Source organism: Protobothrops mucrosquamatus, unplaced genomic scaffold, assembly GCF_001527695.2.
Source record: "Protobothrops mucrosquamatus isolate PMUCROS unplaced genomic scaffold, P.Mucros_1.0 scaffold942, whole genome shotgun sequence".
Taxonomy (NCBI): domain Eukaryota; kingdom Metazoa; phylum Chordata; class Lepidosauria; order Squamata; family Viperidae; genus Protobothrops; species Protobothrops mucrosquamatus.
This window is the reverse complement of record NW_015387190.1, coordinates 396522-422905: the sequence shown is the minus strand read 5'-3', so window position 1 is coordinate 422905 and position 26384 is coordinate 396522. Positions and strand designations below refer to the sequence as shown.

Sequence of the window (26384 nt, the reverse complement as noted above, 5' to 3'; positions counted from 1 at the left end):
TTATAGCTCGGGGTTGAAATAGGAGGGGAACTGGTGATGATCCCTACTTGAGTAATGAAATGTCTGCAAGAAAACAAACAAGTTCAGAGGGCACCAAGGACATCTCATTTCCACCCTGAACTACAAGGATTCTAGACCCTCGAGGATTCTAGAACTACACATAGATGTTTGAACTAAGAGGTTCTAGGTGCTCTCTGAACTTGGTTGTTTTCTTAGAGACATTTCATTACACAAACTAGGCAACATCATCAGCGCTACTGGATGATGTTCCCTAGTTGGGTAATGAAACGTCTGCAAGAAAACAACCAGGCTCAGAGAGCACCAAGGACCCCACAGTTCAAACATCTATTGGTAGTTCTAGAATCCTCGCTAAGGACATTTTTAAGAATATTTATTTTATTTATTTATTAAACAAATTTATGGCTACCCAACTCACTCACAGGCAATTCTGGATTCTTACCACATTAAAAATAAAAACAACCCACAACCCCTTTCCCCCATGGGAGCAACAACACAATCAAATCAACCATCTCCATTTGTGATCCTCGGGCCCACTGACAAAACCAGGTCTTCAGGGCCTTTTGGAAAAGCAACGAGATGGGGGCTTATTGTACTCCAAGTGAATGATGTTCCACAGAGAAGGGGCCACCACCAAGAAGGTCCTTTTTCATGATCCCACCAGATGTAAATCCCTAATCAAGGGGATCCGCAACATATCTTGCCTTCTTATCCTGGTGGGCTGGGTGGATGCAACAGGGGAGAGATGGTCCTTCAAATAGCACAACAACAGGCAGCGAATTAAGTGACCTTATTCTCAGTGATCTTTTTCTCTTTTGACCATGTTCAGCCTCTGCCTGATGCGCAATACAATGGGAACCCTGAGTCAGTCGGTTACAGGATCAAGTACTGGTGTGTGGACATGCAGTGTCCTGCCCTGGCCAAGGTCATCAGTGACCGACTGGAGACTGAAGTCACCGTCGAGGACCTTCAAGAGTGGACCGAGTATGAGCTGCAGATCCAAGCCTTCAACGCCATTGGGTCGGGACCCTGGAGTGAGGTGGTGCGAGGCCGTACACGAGAATCAGGTAAGCATCCCTTCTTGCTCTTAAATGCTTTTTCAGGCGTTTCCTTTGGCTTGGGACTGTTCTACTGAACCTGAATAGATTTACACCTGGAAGGCATTTTTTTTTACATCAGTCCGACTCTGTCAGGTCCAAAACCAAGAACGACATGCGGCTGTTCTTCCAAGCTGAGTTCTTTATTGTTTCATACCGATAGACAGAATCTTGCCAGAATGAAGTCTTTACTATCTGCATCTACAATATACTCTGGGAACTCTTGAGGAGGGGCTGTCTTCACCCTCTTCCTCTCACAGGTGATCTCTGGGCTGAGTTGTCTCTTACTCCCCTGGAATCCACTCCTTCCCTCCTAGGGATCCACTTCCATGCTACATTCCGTCACTGATTCATGTAGCCCAGCTATGCCGAGTAGTCCAATTTTAACAAGAGTGATTCTCAGCCAAGCAGGTTCAGAAGGACATACGGCCAGAAGAAAGACACCCTCATAGCAGCTAGGCAAAGTAGCCAGACTAGCTCTTTGGCAGAAGATAGTGATTAAGCTGTTATCCGGATAACTTCTAACAAGTCTTCTTCCTTGACTCCTGTCCCATATGCACCCCATGTAATTTACCTTTCTCCTGTGGGTGAATAATTGAGCGCAGTGACCTTTCCGGAATTAAGTATTCAACAGTGAGAGTAAATCACGCCGTGGCTAACCTGCCCAATGAGTAGGGGTTGTATCTGCAATTTGTCTCCATAATCATACAAGGCCTTCCCGTTGCTGCATGGCTAAGGTTGAGTCTCTCATTTATCACTGAAAATGGGACTTACCCTTTGTTCTTCCCATTTCTTTTTGCAATAAAATGCTTGGCATCTTCAAATTTGCATATTTTCATTCATGATGGAGGAAGGGCTCAATTAAACCAAAAGAGAACCACACATAGTGCTTGCTTTTGAACAAAGGTGGCTGAGATGGTGTCAGGTAAGGAGGATTGCCCCGTTGATGCATCGTGCAAAGCCATCCAAGGGGTTGGCAACAACTCTATGGGCTGTGTAGATAGCAGGTATTAACACCAGTCCAGATTGATGGACTGCTCAGTTTTATAATCCCAGGAATGATACTTTATGGATCTGATTGGATGGCATTGAAGTTACTGGATGTTTCCATCAAGACTGTTGGCCATCGCAACCAACCTTTCTCCAATAAACCAGTGGAACTCTTTGCCTCCAGAAGCGGTGAATGCTCCAACACTGGAAGTTTTTAAGAAGAGACTGGACAGCCATTTGTCTGAAATGGTATAGGTTTTCCTGCCTGAGCAGGGGGTTGGACTAGTTGACCTCCAAGGTCCCTTTCAACTTATTGTTATTGTTGTTGTTATTATTGTGATTCACTTAACAACTGTGGCAAGAAAGGTCGTAAAATGGGGGCAAAACAGTTAAGAAATGTCTCACTTAGTAACAGAAATGTCAGGCTCCAACGTGGTCCTAAGTTGAGGACTACCTGTGCTGAGCTTTAATCCGGTTTAAGAGGAGCCTTAGGATATCGCAGTACGGCAATCTGATGCAATTTAGCCACCTGGTTTTCTCCAAAGAGCTACCCAGATTTATTCGGAAGTTAATTGTCCAGAATTCAGAAGGACGTCGCCCGTGCCAGCCATGAAATGATTCCCTCTCTTAAGAAATTTCTATGAAAAGGTCAGACTTCCTTGGGAGAAAATAACACGGGGCCACGACGGTGAGCTTGCAAGAACGCCAAGAAGTAAGCTACTGACAGACAATCCTGGCCAAATTGCATCCGTTGGGCCTCGAAGAGTCGGGAGCAACTGAACAACCGAAAAACAACAGCGGCTGGATGACAGGTCGCTCCCTTCGCCCCGAAAATCTGGTGCATTGCCACTTGTTTTTCATTTCTCCCCACCCCCTCCCTCAAGAAGCCATTCATAACGGAGTTTCTCTTTGTGAAGATCTGTAGATAAATCCGAGGCAGCCTGCCAAAAACATTCGTGTCTCTTGGCAATCTATAGTCCTTTAACATAATTATATTCTGGCGAGAGATAAATCCAGGCGAAGAGGAACCTAAAAAGAAAAAAAAAATCAACCTGAGGAACAACATAGAGGGAATAGGAAAGGGAACTAGAATATTTTTTTCCTGATATTTCCGGCTAATTGGCGATGCAGAAACCGTTACAGAGGTGATTTGGTCACCTGGAGCCTCACAGAGAGGGTGGCTGGCATGTCGCTCTGTGTGTGTGTGTGCGTGAATTTCTTGGGAATACCCTTGTGTGACTCGGAGGATACAGGTACGGAGTTAAAAGTGACAGATGGCGAGGTTTTGACAGATCTGAAATGTTGTGCATGGTACTGATGAAGAAGGAACGAGACACGAGGCGAACTGTCAGGGATGTCTGTACTCACCCCACACATCCTGTTCTACCCTTGAGTATGACATCTTCCTCCCCAAAAGCTACTGGCTATTATTCCAGCTTTGATTGACAGAGAAGAAGAATCGCTGCCTGGAGCCTTTCTACAAGCGGTCCATGACTCTTAAGTAGGGAATATCGTTTCTCCTCTAAGTATTGGATGGGAGGGGATCAGGCGCAAAACAGTCAGGATCACACATTAAGCTCCAGTGAAGCTGATTTATTGTTCATCCCTAGACACAAGAATCTAGTCAACTAGCGGTCAGCACTAATTTGGAGCTAGATAAGAGTCAGGGGAATTCAAAAGGGGTTGGACTGTTTGAGAGAACGTAATGATTCTAGGTTGATTCCTCTCTTGACTCCACCCCCAGGCCCTGCTTGTCCTTCTATTCTGGAGGAAACTACCACCACCGCTCCTTCCCAATGCCTTCACTCTCTTTTGCATTTCCAGAAGACTCTTAAGCATGGAACATCCTTTCTCCTCTACATCTCTGATGGGGGAGATACTACCACCACCCTACCTGGCACCCTAATGCCTTCACTCTCGTCAGCATTTCCAGAGGCTCCCTGGGAATCCGTGTGTCTTTCATCAGAGGCCCCTTTTCAAAAGACCAGCTGCGCTTGAACGAACGCTCACCTATTGCAGTCTCAGTTTCTCACAACAGGTCAACCAGAAGCTTTCAGGAATCCATCAATAGCACGAAAGTGCCTTCCACTCCGGCTCTTCTTGTGGCTGAATTGTCACAGGTGCTTGTTTAGACAGCTCATATTTCCAAAACTAGAGCTCAAAAGCCTTTTTCTACCGCAAGCACGCACACACACGCAAACAAAGCAAGTTTTCCTTGTTGAGATGCTCAGAGACGTTCTCCTGCTTTGAACAAGTTGTCCTTTAAGGTTGAGAGGAAGCTACCTTCCACCCCTACCCTTTCACAAATGAATAAAATTCTCATCCGAGACGCTTAGAGCAAGCTGAAGGTCTAATTGTGTTAACCAAATAGAGTTACACATCTCTAAAAGGTGCTCAGAGGCATAAGAATGGAGAGGCAATTGAGAGGGGAGATGTAGGATTTCTGCCTGTCACGGGGAGGTTAGTGACAGTAATTTTATGGTGACCTTTAAATTAAAGTCTTCACACTGAAAAGGGATGCCTTGTTTCCTTCCTCTCTTTTCCCCCAAAAAGTTTTTATTTGAAAACGTTCGACATTCTTAGGCTATGTTTCCATAGCAAATATTGAGGGCCTGGACTTAATTGGATAGCTTCTGGCTTTCTAAAAGGATTAGGTTAGATGAGATGGCCTTTCATCAAATATTGCTGCAGGACATCGCATCACCTCTATAGAAAATGAAAGAGTTTTGGTCTTGCTTCTCTCGTGAAAAAAGATCTCAGCTGGTCACTTAAGGGACTACAATGTCCCATTCTTGCCTCTTGCTTTTATTGGAACTAAATCGATCTGAAATTGGAGTCTCCATTTGTAGTTTTTGCAACAGTTAGAGCCTGACTTAAGCCATTTATTAGTTTCAGGGTATTTCAAGGCATTATCTTCCATATGAAACTACCAGTTGGCCTACTACTGTGGTCACCAAAGATCCTGCTTTGTGTGACATGGCCACAAAAGCTCCTTTTAGCTGAGATTACAGATAGAGCGTTATCCTGTTTATCGCTTGGTGTTAATTTCTGCTTATCTCTGTGTGGATCGCTGGTCAGGAGATGCTGTGGCCTTTTAGCTTGCTGATTCTTTCTTTTGAATCGTATGTAGATGTTGTTTATCTCTATGTGCCTGTTGATGGTTGATTTGGCTGAGTGCCAGGCTTTCAGGAATTCTCTAGCATTTTTAGCTCGGTCTAGGACTGGAGAGTTGTCTGTCCCTGGAGGTTCTTTGTGGTCCCCACTTTAATTGTGGCAAGCTAGTGACAACATTTATATCCTGCCTAGAGACCGGTTTGTTGTGGTTGTGGTATCTGGCTTCTGGGATTTTTGTCTTTGTTCAGTGTGTCTTGTAATTTTAGAAGCATCTTATCTTAACTGATACTATAAGCAATTTTGGAATCTCTGTGAGAAAAGAGATGGGAGGATTTTTAAATTGGGTTTCTTAGAAATTTTAATTACCACAACACTAAAATATTGGTTTTAATTTGGTTTTATTCGGTGGGGTGTGTGGGTTTGTCTTTGTTTTTTAAAAATGTTGTGAGCCGCCCTGAGTCCTTCGGGAGAAGGGCGGGATACAAATTGAATAAAATGAAAATGAAAATGAAATGACTTTTGGTGCAGGATGATATCAAACATCTTCATACCAGGCCATTTCCAGGTATTGTCCACACTCATTGAGTTCCTCAACCAATCTCTTATTATAACCTCTGCTTCTACCTGAACATTTCCGATGGCTGCATCAAGGTGCCAGGAGGTGCTGGAATTTCTGAAGTGGGATAGTTGGTACCTAAAACTGGCTGAAGAATAAAGCACAGTAGTTGCAGTTCTTCCTAAGGCTACCTTGAGACAAAATGGACCATTAGGTAGTTATTTCTGAAATAACTTCCTTAGGGAGGGAAAGCTTTGCACCAATTCTGTGGTCAGCCAGAATTAATAGACCATATCTTGGACAACAGGGGATAGCAGTATCTTACCTTGCTTTCATATCTTGCTGAAAATGTAACTCCAAATATTCCTCTCCAACTAGGCCACAGGAACAGAGCAAAGATGGTTACATAAGGGGAAAAAAAAAAGAGACAGTTGCAGACTGCTGTGGGAAGCCTTGAATATTTGCAAGAGTTGATATGTATGCATAATGTCCTGTACAAGGTAGAGAGAAACGATTCGGGTAATGAGACGGTGTCTCCTCCATCTGGGGACCTGTGTTTAATTTATTTGTTCATCTAAAAGATTTATAGCAAGCCACTCAAATATAGATTGATCTCCAAGGCAGCTTATAATACTGTTGAAAACAACCCCATTCCACAGTACAATTCATTAAAATATTTAACAGGGCAAATCAAACAACTGCTACTATGGCGGAAAACCATTATATTCAAATGTCATTACAAGGCAAAGGAGAAGAGAAGGGTTGGGCTAGGAACGACAAGACAACAAACAAGAGGAAAAAGATATTCATAATCAGATGGTTAACCTGGTTCCCTTCAGAGGGGCTGCCTGCCCCCCAGTAGCTGTGAATTCAGTTTAAAGTCTCAAGATTTAGTGTAGCTCTGTTTGAGTCTCATTTCTGGACTTCCAATGAATGAAGATCATCTCTTTGGTCAAAGTTACCATTAACACATGGATTTTTTTTTATGACTTATGACCAGTTGCTTAGACTCTACTGGAAGTTATGACTGACCCAAAAAAGGGGACTTATGACCTAGATCAGTGGTGGTGAACCTATGGCACGGGTGCCAGAGGCAGCACTCAGAGCCCTCTCTGTGGGCACGTGTGCCGTTGCCCCAGTCCTAGGCCTTCAGCTGGGTTTTATAAAACCTTTTCGCTTTAGGCCTCCACCGCCATGTGCAAAAAAAAAAAAGGTTCAATCAATCAGTCAATTTCAACTTCTCGCGGGGAAAAAAAAGATCTTGCAAAGTTGGAATTGATTGATTGAACTTTTTAGTCCCACCCAGTCTGCTGTTACCACTGCAGCCATGCCCACCCAATTGGCGACGCCCACCCAATGGGCCACACCCAGCCAATGGGCCACACCCACCCGGCACTCTACGATGCATAAGTGGGTTTTGGGTTGCAGTTTGGGCACTTGGTCTCTGAAAGGTTTGCCATCACTGACCTAGATCAGAAGTTCTGATATCTGGGTGAGCACAGATTCAGGCAATTCAAATGAGTATGAAGATTCATTGCAAGCTTCAGCCCTCTATAAGAATCTGGCCAACTAAAAATCAAGCGAAATGAGCGGGAGATAAGAAAGGCATTCGAAATGGGCTGGACTTAGATCTCTTGAGAGTCCGCAAGGACTCATGACTGATGACACATTTAACCCCTTCCTCAGGCTCAGCCTGCTCATCTCTTACACTGTACTTTGTTTCTAAAACAACTCTAGCTCTATGTTTCTATTTGGTGTTTCAATGGTGGTTCAGATCCTAGAAGCACAAAGGAATGATGGGATGGTGTGTTTGGTTTTAATTGCTGTTCGTTTGATTGCACGCAGTTCCTTCAGCTTCCCCAGCAAATGTGTCCGCTGAAGCGGTGAGTTCCACTCAGATCCTTTTGACGTGGTCAGCTGTGCCCGAAGCCGAGCAAAACGGACTCATTCTGGGCTACAAGGTAGGCATCTAAACCCAAATATTGTTCCTCATTTGTCTAAAGCAGAGGTAGTCAACCTTGGCTCTTTTATGACTTGTGGACAGCTGGCTCAGAAATTCTGGGAGTTGAAGTCCACGAGTCATAAAAGAGCCAAGGTTGACTACCCCTGGTCTAAAGCAGCATATCTCAACCTGGACGACTTTAAGATGGGTGGACTTCCACTCCCAGAATTCCCCAGCCAGCATGGGGAATTGGCTGAGGAATTCTGGGAGTGGAAGTCCACCCGTCTTAAAGTCATCCAGGTTGAGAAGCACTACTGCGAAGATACGTCAACTTCTGTCGTCATCTTCGTACATATGAGAACAGATTTTTTTGTAGCCCTGGATAAGTCAAAACAGCGCATGGGGTTGTGCTTCTTTTATTAGGAAGGGCGTTACTCTTTGGGGAAGAGTTTTGTTCCTTTCCCCAGACACTTTTTATCAAAACTGTTTGTTTCCCACTGCAGATTTTGTACAAGGCCAGAGATGTGCAAAGTCAGCCAAGCAGTCAAGTGGTCAGAGGGAACCACAGTCTTTCGGTCCTGCTAGCTGGCCTTCAGAAGTACGTGGTCTATGAGATTCAGGTGCTGGCCTTCACGCGCATTGGAGATGGGGTGGCCAGCAATCCACCAGTCACTGAGCGAACTAAGGATGATGGTAAGTGTGTGTGTGTGTGTGTGTGTGTGTGTGTGTGCAAGTTTATGTGTCAGTGTGTGGATTTTCCAGCTTCCACAAACTATCTCCATTCACTGCCTGCACTCTTAAGAAGAATGCATCTTGATAGAACAAATGGATTTGACAAGCATTTGTCTGGGTTGGTGTAAGGCTTCTGCCCTGAGCAGGGGGTTGGACTAGAAGACCTCCAAGGTCCCTTCCTGCCCTATCATTTTATGTTCTATGTTGATTACAGTTTTAATCTTTAAAAAAAACATTTTTTTTCTCCTTGTACCAACGGACAATGCTCCTTTAACTTTGAGCTGAGCGTCCGTTCCCCAAACCGTCCCCTTCTTGTAAAAATATTGGACAAAAAAAGGCCACTTCACTCAAAAATCCTTGCATTTTATAGCCAGCTCCAAGCCCTAAAGGAAACTTTTACAGTCCAATTATGAAATCTTACCGAAATTCAAGCCTACCAATAAAAAAAGCACACCACCTTCTGATATAACAGGATGGAATAAACAAACCTTTCTGTGATTGAATGGGAATACAACGCAGGTTCATATACCGTAAATGGGCCTCCTATCAGCCTTTGACAAAAGAATAACAACATGACCTTTTCTGTTCTGTAAAAAAAATAAAATATTTAGTATTAGTCGCAAATACTTTTCCCGAGGATGAAAATTCGTTTTTAGAATTTGACATCTCGAAAGAAGAGAGGGCTTTATTGCAAGTTCCTGATTGAAAGATTCGTTAGCTGTAGAGATAGGGATGCCGGCCTTAATCCTACAGCTTGTCTCTCCGTTTGTTATGGAAACGGTTATCCAACTTTCCTAGCCTTAGCTTCTTAGAAAGGTATTAGTTAAATCCTAGTTAATGGAAGAGGCACAGGTGAAGAAACTTCAACAGTCTGAGCTTCCCATGAATCCGTACCAACATCTCTTAGTCCCAGGCTCTGAAGGAACTTGCGATTCTGAATTTGGCAATTCCAAAGCTCATCTTATTAAAAAAAAAAAAAGCCATTAAAATGCTTGCTTAGGATAATCAACACTTCCAGAAATGCCTTTGGATTATGCTTTTGAGGGTGCCCCAACGCTTTGCTCATCTAATTCTTAGAAGCGTCCTGAATGATTGGTCAATGCTCTGAAGTCTGACTTTGAGAAAAATGTTGCCCCCGGTGACTTTCTGACAATGGGGGAGACTTGAAGCTACCCTTCATCCACCACATGCTGTTTTTTTCCTCTCTCTGTTACAGCTTTTTCCCTAAAGAAGATGCTCAGAATAGAACTGAAGCAAAATAAATAAAGGGAGATTTCTATCCTTCTTCTCGATTAGGGGAGGGGAAACACGACCCAGTATCCAAGTTGCACACAGCCTATGAAGGCTGTAGAAGTTCCAGACGTTGCCACCGAGCGGGTCACTTTTGATGTGACAGGAGGGCAAATATTGTATCCACAGGAAGCAATCGCGTTAACCGTGTTGAATTAACTTGATTGAACTCAACAGAAAACTATATTCCTAGAAGAGAATATTCGTAGCTCAGGGTTGACCTGTGGGGTCCTTGGCGCTCTCTGAGCTTGGTGGTTTTCTTGCAGACGTCTCATGACCCAACTAGGGAACATCATCAGTGCTAGAAAGGAGTGGGATGAGTGGAGTGGAGGAGAAGGGGAGGAGGAAGAGGAGGAAGAGGAGACAAGGAGAAGGACTATGAGTCCTTTGTCCGCTCTCAGCTGGGTGATTTTCTTGCAGACATTTCGTGACCCAGCTAGGTAACAAACCCACCTCTCTTCTAGCACTGATAATGTTACCTAGTTGGATCCTAAAAAATCTGTAAGAAAACAACTACACCCAGCGAGCGCCAAGGCTCCACAGAAAACCATAGCCCTGAGTCGGTTATTTGTCCTGGATCTGCTTATTTTTCGAAATGAGGGTCCAATTAGATCATATGAAGACCAGTCCCTCACCTAAATCAGAGTTGCTGCCCCTTTCCTAGGGGTTTTTGATGGGACTCAATACTTCTCAGGATTATTGGAGTAATCCACTATCAGTAACCCCTTGGAGGCTGTTGCCTGAGGTCCTAATGAGATGGACAATTAAATGTGTACACACAGTCTGGCTTAACCTTGCTAAGTTAGCTAACAAATCAGAATTGGACTACTTTATCCTTCCTCCAGCCCTGGGTGACAAATGGCGCTATTTGCTCTTCCGTTCCCAAACTCCTGACATAAGCTTGCTTGATTCCTCCCCGACCAGTTTAATTAAAAACATCCTAGGTAAGAGGAGAGGTGGGATTCGGGCTTGAGGTGTCTCCAGGTTTGCAAATTATCATTAAGTCCCCCTGGTGACCTTGGTGTGTAGGTAATTTGTCATCTGTGTCACTGTTCACCCACTCCCCCCACCCCTTTGATGCTCAGGAAGAGCAGAGGCACTCACGATGAGTACATGCAATTAGAAGATAATTCATTTGGGAAGCAAGCAATGTGCCCGGTGAATATTCATGAAAACGGATGATGTGAAAATTAACCTCTCCCTCTCGAGATAATTCAGTGTCACCATAGGACATTGATATATCCCCCTTAACCTAATTGGCACCCAGCAGATGCCTTGGACTACAGCTCCCATACTTTCCATCTGCCCAGCCAATGTCTCTCCTCATTGGGAGCTGTAGTTTGAAACACCCAGAGGACATGAAGTTCAGTAGGGCTGTGATATATGATGCCAGGAGTTTCATGTCTATAGAACGTGGTCCAACCGTGAAGAATCTTCAGAGGTCCTTGCCTGTTGATATCTCCTGAGGTCAACCTTCATTTGTTAAAGAACCCACTGTAAATATACTTCTTGGGTATGCGTTAGCTCATGGACTCCAGGCTAGGCTAACTCCCCAAATAGCAAACTTTTCACATTGCAGAAAATTCTTCATTCTCTTTGAGTTCTGTACCATTTATGATTTACCTCTAGAAGTTCAAACAATTGGTCTCTCTAGCTCAGCAAGGAAGCTTCACAGACTAGAGATGGGGACTTTCTACTCAAGAAGGTGAAACGTGTCTCCAGAAACGTTCTGGAGTTCTTCCACTGGATCCTTTTCATCTTGGACATCCTTTTTCTAGAAGGCTAGATTGGGTCTAGAACCTTCTACAAGCAGGATGCTTATATGAAGGGCCAAGATATCTGGATATCTTTGAACAATTCAGCAGGTAGCCATCATAACGGTATTGTTTTGGGTTTCTCGCAGTCCCGGGCCCCCCGGTGCGATTGGTATTTCCTGAAGTGAGGCTGACGTCCGTGCAGATTATGTGGCAGGCTCCTGAGGAACCAAATGGAATTATTCTTGGTAAGTGAAAACGAAAAGCAAACGGTGAGGGAGAGAGTTAGAACATCTCAAGATGTTTTCAAAGTCAAAGAAACCAAAAGACAGAAAAGCATCTTTTCGTGTTGGGGGGTTAGCAAAAAAAATGGTGGTTCCGTTCCCCCCCAAAAAACCCAAAACCATTCCTACCATCTCTAATATTTTACCGAAAACGAAACAAAATATTTTTTTTGCTCGTTCCTTTGGTTGGTTTTGCTTGGCCTTCCTCACATCTTGACAATCCGTTTATCCACAACGTATTACAATTCTTCACTTGAATGATGAAGGAATCCAAATATTGAAGTGGCGACACGAGAGAGCTTGTAAGGCCTTTCTATGTGTTGAAGATGCCAATAGTTGGTATTAAAGCATGATTGAGCATTTTAGCAGTGAGCGTGCAAATGCAGCAAGTCCCGGGGTGGGGGGAGAAAAATGGGTTAAATTTAAATCCTTGTTTTAAAGAATGTGACTTGGAGGCCCTGAATAGACACTGCATTTTGCATTCCATTTTTCATATCCTCTCTTTATGCCTTCTCCTCGTCCACCACCACCACCATTCCTTCTCCTTCTCTTCCTTCTCCTCTTCCACCACTAATACTATTCCTTCTCCTTCTTCTCTTCCTCCTCCTCCACCATCACCTCCTCTTCCTCCTCCTCCTTCTCCTCCTTCTTCTCTTTCTCCTCCTCTACCAACACCTCCTCTTCCTCCTCCTCCTTCTTCTCTTTCTCCTCTTCCACTACCACTAAGATTCCTCCTCCTCCTCCACCACCACCTCCTCTTCCTCCTCCTCCTCCTTCTCTTTCTCCTCCTCCACCATCACCTCCTCTTCCTCCTCCTCCTTCTTCTCTTTCTCCTCTTCCACTACCACTAAGATTCCTCCTCCTCCACCACCACCACCACCTCCTCTTCCTACTCCTACTCCTTCTTCTCTTCCTCCTCCTCCACCACCACCTCCTCTTCCTCCTCTTCCTCCTTCTTCTCTTTCTGCTCCTCTACCATCACCTCCTCTTCCTCCTCCTCCTTCTTCTCTTCCTCCTCCTCCACCACCACCTCCTCTTCCTCCTCCTCCTCCTTCTTCTCTTTCTCCTCCTCCACCATCACCTCCTCTTCCTCCTCCTCCTTCTTCTCTTTCTCCTCTTCCACTACCACTAAGATTCCTTCTCCTCCTCCTCCTCGTCTCCTTGCTCAGACATGGTCCTGCTCGGTCTGAAGAGCTTTGGAAGGTGACGATGAGTATAAAACCAGCATTAGTATTCCGAGTACAAAACCTGTTCTTGCTCCTGCTTGTTTGCTCTGAGGGAAGAAATGACTTAGAGTGACCTAACATTTAATAGACACATTAAACCGTTGCCATTTACTTGGCTCAGAAAGCAGTGGTGTGCCAGCGGATCCTGCGTTTGTTTGAAGACAGCTTGTAGCGCACCTCTGGATGCTAATTATAAACCGCAGATTGTGTAAAAGGACTTCCACTAATCTAAAGAGGGGCAAGAATCAGGTGCATGTAGGGGAGCCAGACCCAAACAACTGTGGAAAATTACTAGGGAAGTATTGCTTTAAGCAACATATAAAACAATCTAGCAGAGCGTACGTAGCAACAACCATTGAATGTTTGTTTAGGAATTAGGGGAAGTCAAATCCAGCCCATTTGGAGGGCACCAATTTTGGGGAAGGCTGGCGACATGCCCCATTAACTGCCCTGGGATTTAGAAAAAGCCAGCCAGAAGCTACATCAGCTGAATATGGCTTGCTTCTGGTTGGTTCGTTGTTTGGAAAGAGAAAAAGTTACCTGGGAAAAGCCGAAGGTTGATTTTTGGAAGTTGACCATCTATGGAGATTCTCAATCATGCAGGTCGTGGTTGTCCCCAAAATGCTTTCCAAAAAGGTAACTGGACTTTCTTGGGTCCAGTTCTTGGATGTTTCAAGGAGAAAAAAAAAAGGAAGTCCAGTTGCCTTTTGGAAAATACCTCTGGATTGACTATCTTAAATCAACAGGAACTGGACAATTCTCAATTCCTGCTTGAATTTTTCTGGGTCTCTGAATCGTTTCCCCTGGGAGGGCACTTCAATTAACCTTCCATTTAAAAGAGGTCGGCACTCTCCTTGCATGTCTCCATTCAACTCTGAAAATACACCCATATATATATATATATTTGGCCTTATGATGTTCTTTACGTGCTTAGCAATGTTTTGACTCCTGTTTTATTCCGACTTTCTATTCTTCAGGTCTTAATGGCCTTTAAAATGCCTCTTGCATTTATTGCTGTCTTGCTCCCACAGCCCTGGGGGCATCCATTCATTTCTCCTTGAACATTTTCCATTTACCTCTATTGATTTTCCTCGTTTGAGTTCACCGGTGCTTCCCCTGGTCTTGTAGAAGTTACCCATCCCGGTGTTTCACTGCAGCCCAAGTGCCTTTTGAAGGTTGATTCCTTAAACCGTGGTTTTTGGATTAATTTGGAGACATCTTTAATAGCATGTTTTCACATTAATCTGACAATTTCTTTTTAGCTGTCCCAGGCTCAGATTGGCTTGAAATAAGAACAGTACAGAATCGGCAAGGGCTATTTCGGTTATTTTTCCTGCCGTGAAATTGGTTATTTTTTTTTCCAACTATATTTCTGGAGCCAAAGGAAATCTTAATAGGAGGCACTAAATTCTTATATCTGTCATTTTAAAAACCCCAATAATAAAACATCCTCCTTTTCTGTTATATTTGTACTACTTGCAAAAAGAAATTAAAAATCCTGCAATTTTGCTTTTCAGCAAATGGCCCAAAGTTTAAAAGCTATTCCATGGTGGGTTGTTTTTTTTTTTTGTTTTGTTTTTTTGGAGCAGAAAGACAGGGACAATCACAGATTAGGAGTTGAAATCTGGGATAATCTAATCTGCTAACCTTTCTTTGTGCTTAGATGAAGTTCCTTCTGCATTAAGTGTCAAAATTTGGGGTGAATGTTTTGCAAAACCATTTCTTGTAGAATAGAATAGAATAGAATAGAATAAAATAATAGAATAGAATAGAATAGAATAGAATAGAATAGAATAGAATAGAATAGAATAGAATAGAATAGAATAAAGCTGGAAGGGACCTTGGAGGCCTTCTAGTCTAGCTCCCCGCTCAAGCAGGAGAACCTACACCATCTCAGACAAGTGTCTGTCTAGCCTCTTCTTAAAAACCTCCAGTGATGGAGTGCCCACGACTTCTGGTGGCAAGCTGTTCCACTGGTTAATTGTCCTCACTCTCAGGAAGTTTCTCCTTAGCTGGCACCTTCCTTCCTCTTTCTCCGAGGAACATTCTGGGACTCGGCACCAAGAGCAGAGTAGATTGAGAAGGAGCATCTTGAAAGGCTTCAGGCAAAGTCTACTTCCTCAGATCTCACTTCCCAAGGATTCACGGTGTTCAGCCTCGTCAGGCGGCATCACATCTTGAAAAGATAAAGCTAAAGATATTTCCGCTTGGTTTTTCTCTTTTTCCCCTTGAAGTTCCCGTACAAAGCGTTCCTAGTTAATGATCTCTGAAGATTAAACTTGTTTAATGCAAATATCTAACAGCACCACCTGGTTGCTAATACTCCTATTAGTGCTTTGCAGATTTCAGAGAACTCTGCTGCTCTTCCTTAAGCTAGCCGTAAGTTCCTTATGCAAATACGTAGCTTCGAGTTACACAAATAATACTGATGAGAAAGTATCTAATATGCTGATCCACTCACGGAGGGATTGCCACCAGCCTCTTGTTCATCAAATGCATTGCATTTATTTAAGCCCGATGCCTAAGCCCGAGAGCAGAGGATGACATTTTTTAATGGATTTCAGCTTAAGCCAGAACTGTCACATTGTTTGCGACAACTTGTATGTAACTAAGTGCATCGGCTGCAGCTTAAACACAGAACTGGAATTATAATTTTGAAATTCATCTAGTGTTGTGATCCCATGAAAAGCATGTCCAAGCTTTTGACTTTTTTTTTTTCAGTCTTTGCTGAGCCTTTTAGATGATTTAATTTTATCATCCATGCATGTCCGTAGATGAGCAATTATCTTGCAGGGCTTCCTACGTCTAGCTTACACTGAGTCGTGGTGGCGCAGTGGTTAGAAGGCGGTATTGCAGGCTAATTCTGCCGACTGCCAGGGATTCGATCCTGACCGGCTCAAGGTTGACTCAGCCTTCCATCCTTCCGAGGTCGGTAAAATGAGGACTCAGATTGTTGGGGGCAATATATGCTGACTCTGTAAACCGCTTAGAGAGGGCTGTAAAGCACTGTGAAGCGGTATATAAGTCTAAGTGCTACTGCTATCACAGTTGTGGTACCCTGTGAAGCTGCTTGCTTAGATGCACAATTTATGGTGCCAGCCTTGAATAAAAAAAATACATGTGGCCCCCAGAAATGTTATAGTGAAAGGAGTTCTGGAGAACATCCAAACTGAAGCAGGGATAAAAAATTGCTCTGGAGGTCATTTATTTCTAGTTATTTCTCTACTTTTTAAGGAAAATTGTGCTACCAAAGCAGCAATAAAAGGGATTTTTTTCCTTAAGGATCTGTTCATCCCTATCAACATTTTCCTGCATGGCGCGATGATCGGTTTCCGAAAGCGTTTTTTTTTTCCAAGTGCCATATTACAAAAAAGAAAGAAAGAAAAAGAGCAAAAGCATGACAAACATTTGGATTAGATTTATTATGTTTATCATGCTTTTTCTTTCCTTGGGACTTGGGAAGCAGCATATAGAATTAAAACAATTAAAAGCCAGACAATGCACAATAATTAGAAAGGAAAGCAACTGGAATAGCAGCAAATTTAAAAACAAAAGCATAAAATAGCTGACGCAAAAGCCACCCGCAAAAGGATGGCTGAGAATTCACATCAGTCAAACTGAAAATATCTCCCAGCTCAGAATATGTGGGTAGGCAGGCATAGACGTTTTCAATAAATTTCTGAATGCTGAAAGAAGAAAGAACTGTGAGATGCAGGTTATAATTAGCATAATTTGTAGGCAAACTTGCAAGAAAAGAATAGACGGATTATGGAGGCACCGTGTAATAAAATGTGGCCTTTGCAAATCACTCTTCCTATTACGTGTCTGGTCACCAGCAGGCAAAAACTATTTTTATATTTTTATGACAGTTTTTGACATCCCTAAGAACACTATCTGTTGGAAGTCCTATCTTTTTTTTTCCCCTAATGGAAAGGGGATAGTGAACAATTAACTAGTGGAACAGCTTGCCTCCAGAACTTGTGGGTGCTCCATCACTGGAGGTTTTTAAGAAGAGACTGGACAACCACTTGTCCGAAACAATGTAGAATCTCCTGCTTGAGGAACAGGTTAGACTAGAAGACCTCCAAAGTCCCTCTGTTATTTTGATTGAGGTGGTATAAACATTTTTTTAAAAAAAAAATAGACAAGCTAGTTAGCATCTGCTCCATCTCGTCACCCAAAGTTCATGCCACTTAAAACATTTTCCAAAGGTCTGGACTTCATGAGACCCCTTATTCAAACTTGCCCCTTTTATGACTTGTGGACTTCGACTCCCAGAATTCCTCAGCCAGGCACGCTTTAATGATCGGCAGGGTTGGGCAGATAGAGTTCTAGGTTGCTTCTCTCCTTGGTTAGTTTCCATCTGTTGCTTCTTGTCCTGACTTCAGGCACTTTGGAGAATAGCTTGACTCCCTCTTCTTTGTGGCAACCCCTGAGATATTGGAACACTGCTATCGTGTCTCCCATAGTCCTTCTCTTCATTAGACTAGACATGTACTGTACCATATGGATATGCTCCAGGAAGGTGAAACGACTCTAGTATCTCATTCAAAAGAAGGAAGTGTGAAACATTTCAAACATTTCATGGTGGATTATCACTCAGAAGTCTTTTTGCAGTGATTTCCCAGATAATGTACTGAATCAGACTTTTACCCAAGGGGGAGAGGCATTACAAACTCAGCTGATCCATCCTAAAAAAAAAGTCAATTCAATTGTTTCCCTTTAAGTTAAATAAGGGAATTAGGATGGGCTAATCGTCTTGACATTTTCCCTTCATGAAAAGACCAGATGAGCTAACTCAACTGCAACAATAATGTTATTATTCTGATGTGTGCATGTCGGTATCCTCGTAAGGATGACCTCCTCCTTTGTCTCTCTTGAATTCAGGGTATCAGATTGCTTACCGTCTGGCATCCAGCAGCCCCAACAAGTTCACCACGGTGGAAGTGGGGTCAACAGTTCAACAGTTTGCAGCTACAGATCTCATCCCTGAATCCGCATATATTTTTCGAGCTTTGGCCAAAACCCGTCAGGGTTGGGGTGAGCCCTTGGAAGCAACTGTGATCACGACAGAAAAGAGAGGTAAGAACTGCAGTTAGGGATAAAACTTAAAGCTTATCCAAAAGAGATCCAGCCTAGACGTAAGGAGTAATTTCCTGACAGTGAGAACAATTAATCAGTGGCTTGCCACCAGAAACATTCCCATGGACATGTTCAACCTACTCTCCATTGAGTAGTAAAATCTGAAATCAAGGGGGGTTAATCTTTTTGTGAATGTAAAAAATTGCCTTCTAGAAAACTCTACGAAGCACCTACTACCCATTCCTATCTCTGCTGTCCTTGATGTCATTTCAAGCTCCCTCATCCAGTCCGAGAAGCTCCAAGGCTGCTTCTTGGATGCTTATTATTGAACGCTGAAGATTTCCGATGCTCGTGTCATAAATTGTTCACTTACAACATACAAGGAGCAGATGGAGCCCGTGCCCGTTCACAAATAATGCTGACAGCTTGGCCAAAACAAGTATAACACTGTAAATCATAATTTAAGTTGGATCCGTTTCCTCCCAGCCTCTGCGACTTTATCTGCCCAACCCTGCCAATCATTAATGGACATCAACGGAAAGCACTTCCTTTGGCAACCGTACGGAAGGAGGTTGGCATTGTAGTCTTCCAGAATGTTTTGTTGACTTCCCAATATATCCCCAAATCTTGGAATGATCTCATGGTCACCATTCAACTATTAACAAGGCCCTAGCCTCCTTACCTTCCCAGTTCATTTCAAGTCTGTCTGATGCCACCAATCTGGGGTGCAAAACCAGACAAGATTCCTGCACTTTATGGGGTCTATAGAAAACTTTGTATTTTACCTGCTACCACAAATCACTTCACAACCACCTTGCTTAGCAACAGAAATTTCAGGCCGTAAGGCGAGGAGTCCCTGCATTTGTCAACCTCTTCCGCGGTGGATTTCAACTCCCAGAATTCTTCCAGCCAACACGTAAAGAAAATGTCCAGATCAGAAAATAAACCTGAAGTGAAAAATCCCCAAAGACTGTAATTTAGACTCCTGGCCTACCTCGCTCGGGAGAGAGGGTGCTTCAACCCAGCCTCCTGTTAAAACAAATCTTCTTTATAATTGCATCACCCATTTGGAATGAAGAAGGAACCTAACATGTCAGCGGAAGATTTGAGAAAGGCTGGACTGAGAAGAAATACTTTGATCCTAACCACCTCAAGGAAGAGCTGGCCAATTTAATTAAGACCTGGAGTAAACAGAACCGTTCTTTATTATACGATTGGGTGAACCAGTCCAACAATTTGAGTGAAAATGGCAGCCAGTCTGCTCAAATCCGTCCTTCCAAGTCATGCTCAAGGACACCCTTCCATATATTAGCAATTCAATCAGAAGGGCCCCAAAGCATGAATGTTTATTGCCAAGAACGTCAAGAATCAGGAAGGCGAGGACCACGAGTTGAAAAGTCATCCATCCACCTGCCATCCGGGAAAACAATTTCCAATCAGACAGTGAATGATGGAACAATGACGAGCAGGATAATCGGTCTGCACTGTATCAGTTGCTCTCGGAATCATTTAAACACTGTGGAGGACCTGGGGGCAGTTAGGGAGCTGGGTGGTGTCAAGGGAAACCTTTGAAATCCTTTGGAGGAAAGAGATTTCATGCCAGGCACAAGGAAGCAGAACAACTCCATGAATAGGTCCAAGCCATTTCTTTATTGTTGCACTAATAAAGGAGAATATCTATAGCTCAGGGTTGACATGAGGAGTCCTTGGTGGTCTCTGAGCTTGCTTGTTTTCTTACAGATGTTTCATTACCTAAACTAGGGGAGTGGGGTTTGCAAGCTCCTCCTCCTCCTCCTCCTCCTCCTCCTCCTCCTCGAGGAGGAGGAAAGCTAGCACTGATGATGTTACCTAGTTTGTATAATGAAACATCTGCAAGAAAACAAGCAAGCTCAGAGAGCATAAAGGACCCCCCTTTATTGTTGATTATGTATTTATAAGAATCTCGCCAGACTAACTACATTCACTTGGGAACAGGCAGATAAAGGCTTCACTAGTCCGGCTTCCACCGCTTCCTCCCACAAAGTAACTCCAAGCTACACCCACTCTTTACTCCTCCTTCTACTCTAGCTAGTGATTCCACCACATTAAATATGTTGGTCCGGGAGAGAACCAACCCATGATACAATGTGCTTCCCACTCTAGGTTCCCACGTTACATTCTCCCCACCCCTGGCCAAATCCTTGAGTCTTCAAGTGGAACAAACCTGGACACCTTGGTCCTGACCCCAAGATCATCTCATACAACTTAGGCTCTTGACATCGAGAGGATGCTTGTCGACGCACGGTTGATCGTCCTGTTGGCACCGTCAAAGCACCGAGTGCTAAAACACACCGTGTCTTATGGCGAATGTTTTCAGAGGGACGGAAGAGAGAAACGCCAAAACACAAGCTGTTCTTTGTAGAAAACTGTCGGAGGTTCATGCAGCCAGGAGTAGATATTTACCGAAACAGGTGCTGATGGAATTGAATCAAATTAGATTCTCAATTTGATTCAAATTAATTCAAAGACAAGTCACTGTGGCATCACTAATCAATGCCTCCTTTATTACATGCCACACATTTTAATCAGAATCAATAGTGTCCATGATAAACAATTAAATAAGTATTCCTCACCGTGTTGATTTTCTCTGACTGAAATTGATGGGTGCGGAGAGATGGGTGCCAAGTTCTCTGCTGATACATTACTGATGGCCTCCTTTCTCCTCTGCATTAAGCAACGTCTGGCACCGGAGATTCCTTTAATAATTCCGCCAGGGTGCCATCAACCATCATAAGGATGTAAGGGGAAAAAAAACTTTAAATGTGGGCTAATCTCCCTGCTCCTTCCTTCATAGATTCAAAGGAAAAGGCACGCATCCGGCACTTTGTCCTGAGCAATTAAGCAAAAGAGAAGAACAGAATTATAATCAGGACCAACAAATTTAGCACTAGGCCATGCTATTTTTTTTTTCTTCTTATCTAACATTCATGAACTATGGGGCTTGGGTGCTCTCTGAACTTGATTGTTTTCTTGGCAGATATTTTATTACCCAACTAGGTAACATCATCAGTGCTGGCTCAGAATTGAACTGTAGAATCCTTGGTGCTCTCTGAGCTTGGTGATTTTCTTGCAGATGTTTCATGACCCAACTAGGTGACATCATCAGTGCTTGACGGGTGTTTTGTGTTTTGTTTAGGCAGAATAAAATCAGGAGACTGCACTCAAGTGAACAGCACTTCAGCGCCAATCAGGACCAACCAGGACTGCTTCTGAGTCCCAAAAAGTTCTTTTCCAAAAGGCAACTGGACTTTCTTGGGGGTTTTTTTTTCCTTGAAAACATTCCGCTTCTCATCTGAACTGAAAAAGCTTCATGGATGACTAGTGAAACATTTTCTAGAAAACAAAACCAGCAAGAAAGTCCAGTTGCCTTTTGGAAAAGGACCTTTGGACCTTGGATGGTTGAGACTCTCCATAAACGGCTGCTTCTGAAGTTCTCCATTCATGATTCCAAATTTCTGTTAGTCTTGATTTCTTAGAAGGATCATAACTGCTCCGTGTTTTGTTTTTCAGAACGGCCAGCCCCTCCCAAGGAATTAAAAGTCCCTCAGTCTGAAGTCACATCCCGGAGTCTCCACCTGCACTGGGTCCCTGGAAGTGATGGCTCTTCTCCGATACGTTACTTTACCATTCAGTTGAAAGAGCTGCCAAACGGAGACTGGAAAACCTACACTTCATCCGTCAATCACAAAGCTACCTCCTGTTTGATTGACAGGTACGTCTCGTATAAATACTTCCATCAGGAGATGACAGAAAATGCAAAACATATCTTCTCATCTCAAAGCAGCAAAAAGAGATCCCTTTGACAGGTCGTCCTTGACGTACAACTTTTTTTTTTTTTGGTAGTAAAATTCAAGATCAGAAAGTTGTGACCAAACAAATCTCCCTGTTAACCCATCACCCATAAATAGCCGAGATCCACCAGCCATAGCTTTTTTTTCATTATTACGAAGGTGATTTCATAATTTGTTCCCCAGATATACTTTCAATAAATTAATAAAGGATGAAAAGGAACAAACGACGACGACAACCACAAAAAGAAATCAGGTGATTAAACCGCTTCCCCAACGGACAGGAACAAGCTCGGAATAATTAATATCAGGTTGATGCTATTTATCCGCAGAGTGGCTCCCACATTGAACAGGAAGTAATAAAAAGGCTAGAAAGAGACCGCTACTAATTAACATTGCTGGAATTAGTTTCCGAATGAACTTGTGGAACCACTCTTTAACGCAAAAGAGCTGGTTACACAACAGCAAGGTGTAAAAGCATCATGCTGAAATGCCTCCCACCCCAATAATGAAAAAATGGCTGTAGCGTAGCAATACAGCAACGATTCGCCTCTTGAAGATGTCTTCTTAATAGAAATATAATTTGTTCTTCGCTGTAGTCCTTGACTTACGACAGTTCAATTAGTGACTGTTCAAAGTTACAACACCACTTAAAAAAGTGACTTTTAGGGCTGTTTTTCACACCTACAACTGTTGCAGCATCCCCAGGGTCACGCGATCCAAATTCAGGTGCTTGGCAACTGATTCATATTTATGACGGTCGCAGTGTCCCGGGATCACGTCATCCCCTTTTGCGAACTTCTGACAAGCAAAGTCAACGGGGAAAGCAGATTCACTTCACAACTGTGTTATCAATTTAACTGGAAGTCTTTAAGAAGAGAGTGGACAGCCATTTGTCCGAAATGGTGTAGGGTTTCCTGCCTGAGCAGGGGGTTGGACTCGATGACCTCCAAGGTCCCTTCCAACTTTATTATTATTATTAATTATTCCCTAAACCAATGTGGCAAGAAAAGTTGTAAAAGGGGGCAAAACTCAACTACCTTGCTTAGCAACCAATATTTTGAGCTCAACTGTGTCGAGGGCTACCTGTATTCATCCCTTCCTTCACCCAGGTTTGCAAGAAGGGATGTTGGACCGAGAACTAAGTCACAGTCTTCATTTTGCTCTCTGCCAAATCTCAGAAAGAACGCCCCATGTTAACCGCAGACAAGTTAATTTCCATTTGTTAATTAGCAAGACTCTCGTGTTTTTTTCTCTCAGCCTCTGTCCAGCTATGCAGGAACAAAGCCAACCACTGCAAATCCTTCAGCCCTTTTTTTTTTGGCAGCCACTTCTTGACATTCATTCCCTTCTGAGTTTCTGCCTCTGCGTTTAAATCTTATTTTCAGATTAAACGAGGGCGTTTTTATCCATCTTCCCATAGTGAAGAAGGAACAGATCGCACTGCCTGTTTAAATAGTATTACCCAGCCTTGGTTAGATTGGGCTGGCATTAAGATTCTTGCCACAATCACCTCTCAAGCTGCACTCTGCTTGCAAAAGAAACTTCCCAGTTAATCTACTTCCCAATGTGCCGATGGAAATCCAGGTGTTTTAAAGCTGCCGGTGGCGTGCTGTTGAAAAAAGTGTTGAGCAATGGAAGGGAACTTTAGGGCATTACATTAGAAGTGTTGAGTTTTTAAAAAGAAATTGTGATGGTAGAGTTGCTACTGTTGCTATCGTAGCAAGATGGGCTGTAGGGATGGACCCCAAACAGTCTTCTTTCAGTCCAGCTCATTTCCACATTTCTTTTGTGATGACTGGATAAGGTGGACTTCCCTTGGAATTATCACACCGTTGTTTGGTTGCTTCCAGCCCTCTGTGACCCAGAGGACTAGAAGACTTCCAAGGACTCTTTCAGCACCATGATTCTATGAAAGTCTCTCTCACCTCCATCCTTCTGTCCCATTGACGCAAATCTCCCTCAGACATACTCCTGGTTCTGCCAACCTCCGGCAGATGTTAATTGGAGATGCCAGTGACTAAATCTCCATGACTGACCAGGTCCTTCTGCAAGATCATGGAGGTTCTTGAATTCTCTGATCCAAGAGTCTTTTCTGATTGAAAGATTCAACCTAGAATTAAGGAGAAACTTCCTGACAGTGCGGACAATTAACCAGTGGAACAGCTTGCCTCCAGAAATCGTGGCCGCTCCATCCCTGGAGATTTTTAAGAAGAGGCTAGAGACAGTCACATGTCTGAGATGGTATAGGTTCTGCTGCTTGAGCAGGGCTGGACTAGAAGGCCTCCAAGGTCCCTTCCAGCTCTATTCTATTCTAAATTCTAAACTGAGTATGATAGCCTGGACCCCCCCGGGTCCAGCCCCCTACAAACACCCCTGGTCTTCAAGCAACTGTACCCGCCTTTCCCCACAGCTACCTATGCATCTCTTGTTACAGTTTGTATTGATCTTTATATACCTAAGAACTGTCTTTTCAACCTTGAGCTTTCTGAATGTGTGGGATTGCAACTCCCAAAAGTAATTGTGTCTGATTGGGAATTTTTTTTTTGCTTTTTTTAGAGATTCTGCTGAAAGATTCCATTAGCTCTAAATCACGCCAACCTGAATGTCTTTAAGATCTTGTCTAAAGAGACTTCAATTTCATTATTTAAAGCCCTGAGCATTGCCTACTCAATCAAGGATGTTTGTTTGTTTGACATTAGAATTTCTCATCTTTAAGCACTCAGAGCTCTTTCCTAACATGTAAACAGCTATTCCAACCCCTCTGGGCAATTCTCCCATCTCCTCCATGCAGTGCAGCAGAATTAAATGTGGTGGCTGATTAATCGATTGGTCTTACAATCGTATAAAAAAATAAAAATAAAGGCAAAATATAGGATCTAATTCCAGGGAAAAATAGATAAAAGCAATAAAATACAGCCATAAAATACAGAAGTACAAAGAATCAGCATGTAAGCCACTTTTGTCTCCTTTTTTAATATCTGGGGACTTTGATGGTGACATCCCAACCCTCCTGGACGACTGGGAAAGTTTTGGATTTTGAGGTTGAAGAGTATGAATCCTTCAGTTGTTCAGAGGGAGGGAGGTAGCCCAAGATTCCTCCATTGTCGAAAAAAATACACTGGTTTGAAATTTGTCTACTTTCACCACTGCCTTACTATTGTATCAGCTCCAATAGGTTTGGGGGTGAGCATTTGGACAAGTACGTTGGTAGGTTGACTATTCAGAAGCGTGCGAACATCCAAAAGGGATAGCTTAGATGATTTTCCTCCCTCAGGTTCTCTCCTTAACCCATTTTGGACCGCTTCATGGTCTGTAGCCCTTTGGACCTATGTCTGTTTGGAGAAGGGATGAGCTAAGGATGTCCTCCTTGTAACTCAGTCCTTCTCTGTATGGCCATCCTCTGTGGTGTCTCCAAAGATCTGGAGATCTTGCTTCCTCTTGTGTATTGGCCTCAATTTTGTTTCCATTTCTTCTTACATTTTCCATGGGATATGGTGGTTCTTTTATCAGGAAGATAGAAGGAACTTCTCCCAAGGACTCCTTGTTGTTCATTCTCATGTTTATATTCCACCTTCAAATAGGAGTGAACCAGCAGATGGTTTCTGAAGATAAGTACCATTTTCTTGGCAGGTGGGAGTGACCAGCTCTATTCGAGATTTAGCAACTTTAATGTGTTATTGCTAATAACCCCCTCAGATCATCTACCTTTTCATAATACCCACTTACTCGTTCTCCATCAAAGTACTGAAAGAGTTTATCTCTAAGGCTTCTTCAGAAAACTGACTTGCCCTGGGAGGTGCTCAGGCTGCCTCTTCTCAAGGACAGCGGTGATAGAATGTCCTTGCCCTTACCTGCTCTCCCTTCAACTTCAAAGCAAAAACACTCTGCCAAGATTAATGAGCTAGCTCCTTCTGGGTGAAGCACAGCCTTGGGAAGATCTCACACTTGGTCAATAAATGCGTCATTTTGAACAACACACTAACCGCTAGTAGGATGTTAGAAGGGTTTGTTTAGAGGTCCTCCTGGATTGAGAAGCTCTGAAGTGTAGGAACATTCCAACCACTGTTTCCACAAGGGGCCTCCAAACATAAAAGTTGTGAAGCACAGAGTCCCGTTCTTGGGGTTCCCCACTGTTGCAATTGCCTCATATCAAGCCAAGCGGAGACAATATACAGCATTTTTCCAACATAGACCTTCCCCAAGCAAAGCCCTCTGCTGCTGCTCTGGCCCAGCCTCTTACCTCCCCATGTTTTAATCTTCTGTCCTCAGTACTTCTCTCTGGATTGCTTAGCTGGGTCTGCACATTGGCTGACTTTCTCACTGATTATAATTAGCTCAGCCTATTGTGAGCAACTCTGAACTCCTGCAGACCTTGTTAGTCACACGAAAGGAAAACTCCTGCTGGTTACGCTGGAAGCTCAGATCAATTCACCTCAGCTGGAAGTCCATCTTTGAATATCTTAACGTCA

The 26384-nt window shown here is 43.3% G+C and overlaps 1 protein-coding gene across 1 annotated transcript in view; it reads left to right on the top strand.

The window, feature by feature from the left end:
* SDK1 (sidekick cell adhesion molecule 1) overlaps positions 1 to 26384 on the top strand; it is a 262656-nt gene that overhangs the window by 193673 nt on the left and 42599 nt on the right. Inside the window, exons 25-30 of the mRNA XM_029284781.1 lie at positions 848 to 1085; positions 7621 to 7736; positions 8221 to 8410; positions 11643 to 11741; positions 17891 to 18085; positions 21635 to 21836. Of these exons, the coding sequence (XP_029140614.1) occupies positions 848 to 1085; positions 7621 to 7736; positions 8221 to 8410; positions 11643 to 11741; positions 17891 to 18085; positions 21635 to 21836 (1040 nt within the window). The remainder of the gene's footprint in view (positions 1 to 847; positions 1086 to 7620; positions 7737 to 8220; positions 8411 to 11642; positions 11742 to 17890; positions 18086 to 21634; positions 21837 to 26384) is intronic.